The sequence below is a fragment of the Fusarium verticillioides genome, chromosome 11 (genome assembly GCF_000149555.1).
Source record: "Fusarium verticillioides 7600 chromosome 11, whole genome shotgun sequence".
NCBI classification, from domain to species: domain Eukaryota; kingdom Fungi; phylum Ascomycota; class Sordariomycetes; order Hypocreales; family Nectriaceae; genus Fusarium; species Fusarium verticillioides.
Window position 1 is genome coordinate 2,033,623 of NC_031685.1, and position 7,225 is coordinate 2,040,847.

At 43.7% G+C, this 7,225-nt stretch overlaps 3 protein-coding genes across 4 annotated transcripts; all 3 read left to right on the forward strand.

Annotated features, from left to right (window-relative positions):
• Window positions 1-762: 762 nt before the first annotated feature.
• Window positions 763-1,503, forward strand: FVEG_10480 (hypothetical protein; the record flags this gene model as incomplete). The annotated part of the gene is made up of 2 exons (XM_018899641.1): window positions 763-828; window positions 884-1,503. The coding sequence occupies 2 exons, from the start codon at window positions 763-765 to the stop codon at window positions 1,226-1,228; spliced, it is 411 nt and encodes a 136-aa protein (XP_018757741.1). The 3' UTR covers window positions 1,229-1,503.
• Window positions 1,504-1,628: 125 nt separating this feature from the next.
• Window positions 1,629-2,298, forward strand: FVEG_10479 (hypothetical protein; the record flags this gene model as incomplete). Its single annotated transcript, XM_018899640.1, has 2 exons — window positions 1,629-1,664; window positions 1,720-2,298. 2 exons carry the CDS (start codon window positions 1,629-1,631, stop codon window positions 2,296-2,298), a joined length of 615 nt encoding a protein of 204 aa, XP_018757740.1.
• A 1,605-nt stretch (window positions 2,299-3,903) lies between these two features.
• Window positions 3,904-6,376, forward strand: FVEG_10478 (hypothetical protein). 2 transcript variants are annotated; one of them, XM_018899638.1, is made up of 8 exons: window positions 3,905-4,220; window positions 4,269-4,687; window positions 4,744-4,767; window positions 4,820-5,000; window positions 5,052-5,735; window positions 5,790-6,020; window positions 6,077-6,224; window positions 6,285-6,374. In XM_018899638.1, exons 1-8 carry the CDS (start codon window positions 4,146-4,148, stop codon window positions 6,341-6,343), a joined length of 1,821 nt encoding a protein of 606 aa, XP_018757738.1. In that variant the 5' UTR covers window positions 3,905-4,145; the 3' UTR covers window positions 6,344-6,374. The 2 variants fall into 2 exon arrangements, with proteins under 2 accessions (XP_018757739.1, XP_018757738.1); XM_018899639.1 differs by having other exon boundaries at window positions 3,904-4,220; window positions 6,077-6,376.
• The last annotated feature ends 849 nt before the right edge of the window (window positions 6,377-7,225 follow it).

Genomic DNA, 7,225 nt, shown 5'->3' on the forward strand with positions numbered 1-7,225 from the left:
TGTAAGTATACAAAGCTTTTATTGTATTGTAGTAGAGCTAGATGCTATCTAATTGCTATATCCATTGCCTGGAAAGCCTGCAATGGCTTAGAATTGTTATCAAGAGGGGAATCCCTCAGCCTTATACCTATCGTCAAGACGCGGGCCCTTGCACAACTATTTATGTCGTCTCGGTGTGACAGTTTAAAAACAAAAGAGAATGGGGTGGACACATACTGATTAATATTGCTTGCAGGTACCGGATACAGAATCAAGCTAGTTTAGCGAAGTACGCCTGCCTTTAAACTCTGTTGAACGCGTAGTGTTCAAGTCCTGACTTGATTTGGAAAAGCACAACTGCTTGAGAAGAAGTCCAATACGGCATAAAAACGATCTGAATATAGAGTTCGTGCTATAGGTTTTATTAGTAAGGGTATATATGTCGGGATCGACCAATTCATTACCAATACTTGACAAACTCGAGGGCGGAAATACACAAGCCATCGTTACATCATCCAATGGGAGGCTGCCCTCGCTATAGGTGACTGATTAAGTTTAGTGCATTATCCCACTTAGTCGCGATCAGACAGTACCTAACCCTTATCGGTATTAGGAGGCTGGTATACATGCTACTCCCGATGTCTACGAGGCATTCATTATAAAGGCATCGCGTTATCCAGCCCATTCCAATTGATCAATGTCTAACCGAGAAATCATATCAGACCTCTCCCATTCTTAAGCATAGGCTCATCTGCAGAATTACCCTTTCTTGTGCTTATTAACATGTCTTCTGGTCATTGTCTTTGTGGTGGAGTCAAAGTCGAGGTCTCGGGTGACCCTGTCGCCGTTGTATGAACTTTCCTAACCCTCACTTTCCTTTTGCCGTTACTAATGTATAAGCAAGGTCTTACGCTATTGTTTGGATTGCCGTAAAACATCTGGTAGCACTCATGGCCTCAATTGGGTTGTCCCTGGTGATCTGGTTCAACTTGAGGGACCGTCGAAGACGTTCACAAAGCTGAGCAAGGCTGGCAACCCTGTTACGAATACATTCTGCCCTACCTGCGGTACTACAGTGTTTCGTGATGGCCCTGCTGCTCCTGGTATCAAATTTGTCAAGGCGGGCATCTTTGATGGTCCCGAGCTCTTGGCTACCATCAAGCCTCAAGGAGAGATCTTCGTGTCTCGACGCCCGGTCTGGATGTCCCCCATTGAAGGTGCTTCTCAGAAGAAGGAAATGATGGAGTGAAATTCAAGGTGGAATGCACTCACCCCTTCTGTCTTCGCCCCGCCCATACATTTTGCTTTGAAATGCAGGATATAAGTTGAGATACTGGGATACCGGGAGGCGCGCCGGGTTTGTGCAGTTGTGTATATTGTAGTCAACGGTGTTGGACAATCACGGCTTAGCGTGGCAATTATGGCACGGGCTATTACCAAAATGTGGAGATTGGCACGGGATGATGAGTACGGTGGCGTTTCACTATGAGGCATAACTAATCCCGATCGGTATCCTAATGTCCGTTTCACAAATTGAGTTTACCAACATTTCGTTCGTATAAAGCCCCTCCCCGTTCGACCACCGCCTCTCAGGTTATGGTAATTCATGTATTCAAGCCTTGAGCATGGTTAATCTCGGACGACCAGCAATGGGCTGTTTCAGCTGCAAAGACAGCCGTGTCAAGGTGAGGCGGCGCTTCATGCGATAGCGACACATAATCTCTAACACCACGTATGCAGTGCGATCTCGAAAAGCCATCATGTGGGCGATGTAAGCGTCTCACTCATGTATGCCCTGGTTATCCGGATACCTGGAGCTTGATACACAGACAACAAAACGAGCAGGTTTCTCGCAAGGTACAATTGAGAGTGAATCGTCAGCAACGCCTGAGACAAAACAACACAGATACACCGCCCTTGACGGCATCGGCCATTCCCGCCTCGCCCGTCTCAGTTTCCAGGGATATTGACCAGAACGTCCAAATTTACGCCGTTCATCGGATGTACTATGATTTGTGCTTCGACGCCAGCGTGGGCGTGTTCGTAGCCCTTCCCTTCATAGCTGTCAATACTTCTTTGTCGCCTTTCATGCATGTTCTCCAAGCCGCAGCTCTAGCCCACTCGTCTGCAAATCTTAACCAATATGGACTTCTACCCAAATTGGAATATTGCGCCGCAGTTTCTGCATTGAAGAGAGATATCGCCGAGCCGGCTCGATTACAGAATGACGCCATCTTGATGTCCATTTTCCTCCTAGGCCTCTTCGAAGTCAGTTCTCTGACCCTCATCGTTCTCAATGTTCATTTATATGCTAACTAACGAAGGTCATCGTTCAACAACGGTCGGAAAGAAAGGTAGAGACAGATGGGTTAAAATGCCACCCACACGCTACAGGTGCACTCGCGCTTATTCGATACCGAACTCGGCAAAAACTAGACAGCTCTATAGACATAAGTGTCTTCCAATTCTATAGGCATGTTCGTGTAAGTCAATCTTTCCATGATATTGCGAAGTCTCCAACTCTAGCCGACGTTGATATCTTTCGTCTTTTGCCTGGTGCAGCTACTCGATATTTTCCTCCTAGGTACCGACCCGAGCTCACTGAAGACCGACTTTGTAAGCCCTTGGACCAATTGGGCCCAATTTCGTACAATCGAGCCGCTTATACAAGATTGTGTCGAGCTGACCGAGAAAGTTCGCATTTTGACATCTACACTTTGCTCAAACCTCTCTTCAGCAAATATGGCTACACTTATCGACGAAATCATTCAGACAATTGCAAACCTTGGGCATGCCGCATCCCTTGTCGCCCAATGTCCGCGTTCTGCTACCCACCCCTGGTACTTCAATGGATTACTAAGTCCAGATAATGAGACGAGCGTTGCAATAGCTAAGAGTCTGTACCTGACGATGCGCTTGCACATGACCGAAATGCTTTTATCTCTGCTAGAAGATGTCGGGGCCCCAGTGGAAAATGTGTTGAAAGCGACATAGTGGACGAGCTTTGCGAGATTATACGCAAGGTTATTGATGGCAACTTGGAGTGTGCGCAAGGGGGACCTGGTATGGCTGCTAGATTATTGCTTATGTCATGGCCCATGCTTGCCGTTCTCCAATCCCGTCTTCCCAGCTTGGAAACAAGGTCTTGGGTTCAGAGTTTACTCGATAGGAGAAGATAAATACAGAGTACCAAGTAGATTATTTATTTTACTTCCGGCCCCGACGTCTGAGGCATATACAGCAGTTTTTAAAAAACAATTTAAGTCTGCCCATTTTTACCAAGAAAATTACAGATTTTTTGATTGGGATCTGCAAGCATCCTCTTTGTTGGGCCGAGCTCTTGTCAGCTAGCCCTCTCGGTTCACGAAAGTTGGACTTGTCCTTTCTGGCCATCTTATACCGAAATCATATGAAGATTGCCTATACAAGCCTGCTTGCTTACCGCTTTAATATAATCATCATACTACAAACCCACGCCTTTACTGCTTCAATCATTATTCCAGGACCAATGCATCGAAGGGACTGAAGGTCCTTACTCTGATTATCTGATACCACAATATTAGACCTCTGGTAAGGGCAGCAGCCGTGTGGCATTTGGGAGCCTACCAGATTGCACGGATGAAAAGGTTGTAGTTTCACGAAAACAATGCTATATCCCGTGTTAGAACATACTGTTTCGAAACTGAAAACTTTTCGTGAAAACGCTTTATGCACGTACAAGTTACTATCGTTACGTGCGGCCGCCTATACGCGTATTAGTAATATTGAGTGAACAAGTAACGTGTTAGCGCAGTTTTGCCCTGTAGCAAACGAAAAACAGGTTTCCGGAAGTCCCGGAGTCCACTAAATTCCGGGGCCTACGGGACTTGCAGCTTATATTTGTCGCTACCGACGGGCTGTGTTGATTATCCTTGCCTTATTTATTGTGTATCATGAGTGAATGCTCCACCCAAGTGAGTGCTCAACTTATTCTTCGTGGATATTTCCGTATTTGACCTGATTTTTCGCTATTGTATTTCCGCGTAATTGGTGTCATTACGTCAGTGCCCACCTTTTGTATAAGTTCAGTCTCTTGTAAATAAAACAGAGAACTTACAATCGAGAATTGATCTTGTAGTCTTCATCCTACTACCCTACAGGTGACATTCTGAGAAGACTCGAATACCATGCATCCATCATATTCGCTTGCTATTGCAGGCTTCTTCCTTTCAAGTGCACTTGCCAAAGACCAATGTCGATGCGTAAGTCTACTATGACCGTCCTAATTAGGTTGCTAACGACATCTTCAGACTACTGACGATTCCTGTTGGCCATCGATTAAAACCTGGACCGCTCTGAACTCCACCATTGACGGCCACCTGATTCGCTATATACCTCCAGGCGCTGTTTGCTATAAATCTCATCCCAACTACGACGCCGAGGCTTGCGATTCCGTCATCAAGCAGTGGCCAGAGTCAAAGTTTCACTCTAGCGATCCGGCGAGCCTTCACAGCGAGTGGTCTAATGCTGGTTGTATTCCGGTCTACAAGAACGGAACTAGTATCTACGGCGACCCCGAGGCGGGCGAGCGAGGATGTTCAAACGACGTGCTTCCTGCTTATGTCGTGAACGCTACTACCACGGATCATGTTGTAGAAGCGCTGAGGTTCGCCGCGGTGAAGAACATCAGATTGGTCATCAAGAACACGGGACATGCTGGCGATGGAAGGTAAAGAATTTGAGTTGACACTTTGTTGTAGAGGAATACTTGCTAACAACGCACAGGAACTTAGGGTCAAGCAGTCTGTCGTACGTGTAGCCAGAGCTAAATATGCCAAGCTGATGCCGACTTTTTGGCCAGGATTTGGACTCACAACTTGAAGGGCATTGAACTGATTGATAACTTCAACTCTACCTGTCCCAATTCGAAGGACACCCCAAGCCCACGCATGGCTGCCACTGTTGGCGCTGGCGTTCAGGATGGGGAAATGGTCGAAACATTGGTTGCCAGGAATGCTCTGGCTGTTAGCGGTACCAGTAATGTAAGTTTTCTCATTCATAGTGAAGTTTTCATGGTGACTGACTCGTTATAGGACGTTGGAGTCGCCGGTTGGTCTACTGGAGGTGGTCACGGATTCGCTACGGGCCACTACGGACAGGGTGCAGACAACATCCTAGAGGCAGAGATTGTGACTCCATCTGGAAAAGTCGTGATTGCCAATGAATGTCAAAATGAGGACCTCTACTGGGCCATCCGCGGTGGTGGTGGTGGCACCTTTGGTGTCATCATAAGTCTCACCGTCAAAGCTTATCCTGCACCTCAAATGGTCATGGTAGCATTCGATACCAGTATCAAGAATCACACCTCGGAAGACGAGTGGTACCAGTTCATCGCAGATGCCCATGCTCTGTTCCCCGCCATGCAGGATGCAGGTATCCACGGCTACTACACGGTTGAAGGACCTCCTTCGGCCGAAGCTCTTACCTTCAGCGGCTCATTGATGATGTTTGAAGCGTCCAACAAAACCTACGAAGATGCCATCCGACCATTTGCGAAGCTGTTAAGATCTTCCAACGCAACAGTCGCCTGGTCCTTGAACAGGCTTCCTGTGAACAACTGGCAGGGTTTGCTCAAGATTTTGCCTGATATTGGATCTGTCAGCGCAGGCCATAGTATTAGAACATCCCGCCTAATCTCACGACGTACCGTCATAGAAAAAACTGCCAAGTTCGCCACCGTGTACAAGAAGATTGGCCCTACCAAGAAAGCACCATCGGTATGGATGGAGGTTAAACTACATTCTCTAAGCTCTCTCACTAATAGTGTTCAGATCGGCCTGCCAAATCTCTCAATGTCCGGTACTCTCACAATCAGCCCCAAATCTGTCAACAACTCTCTTCATCCTTCCTGGCGCGACGCAACTGTCCATCTCATCACCGTTCAAGCTTGGACGGACTCAACGAACGAAACCGAGATCCGAAGCATGATTCACGACATGACATACCGCAAGCTTGGATTGCTGAGAGACCTCGACCCTGTTCAAGGTGCCTATCTCAACGAGGCAAGACATCGATCCTTTATTGAAGCATAGGGACTCTACTAACGCATGAAATCAAGGCAAGCTCGATCGAACCGGACTGGCAATCGTCATTTTGGGGACCAAACTACGCCCGTCTTCGCGAAATCAAGGAAAAATATGATCCTGATGGGCTTTTGTGGTGCCCTCGGTGTGTTGGAAGTGAGGATTGGGTGCAGCGACACGATGGTAAGCTTTGCCGAGCATTCGCCCCGTGGTAAATCTTTAACCATCCGGCGGCTTCCAAAGCCTTTTTAGGAACCTTATTTTCCATTCTGTATAGCCGTTATAATGGCCATTTCTTTTAAATCTTCGCTTCACTTTCTAATAGTAGAGAGGCATATAGATATATATAATATATTAGTATTAAACTTCTAGTTACACCTCTTAATATATAGCAGTAGCTAAAATCTAAGTATAGGCCTGCCTATACAGTACTATACAGTACCTACCTATTAGTAAGTAAAAAAAAAGCTTTCTTATATAAAAAGCCTAATTTTACTTAAATAGTATTTAGCTAAAACTAAAGTTATTAATATAAAATAATATTTATTATATTAAGGAGTTTATTTTATTTAATATTATTATATTGCTTTTTTAATTATATATATATATTATAACCCTAGTAGTTATATTATATAGGAACCTTGCTTTATAAAATTTACTTAATAAAAATACTATAGCTTATATCTGCTAATACTTATAAGATCTAATATTAGATTAATTAAGATTAAACTAACTAATATTAAATTAATAGCGCTCTAGGACTATGTTACTCTAAGACTAACAGCACTCTTATATTATATTACTTTTATTAGAGAAACTATAAGTATATATATATTTATTTAGTATTAAATAGAACTTAGCTTACTAGCTATTAATAATACTTCTTTATATTAATTAAGCCTAATATATATTAAATCTACTTTTGAGAGATATAATACTTTAATCATATTTAGTTTATACCTTATATAATCTATTAATAATAAACTTAAATATAGCTTAATTTAATATAATTAGACTTAACTATAATATATTAATAGTTCTTACTTAAACTATACTATATAATACTAAAGCATACTTATATAATAATTATACCTATTAACTCTATTTAGTAATAAGCTATTACTAATTAAGTACCTATTTTAGATAATAATTTACTTACTACTTAGGGAATAGATAACTAGTTT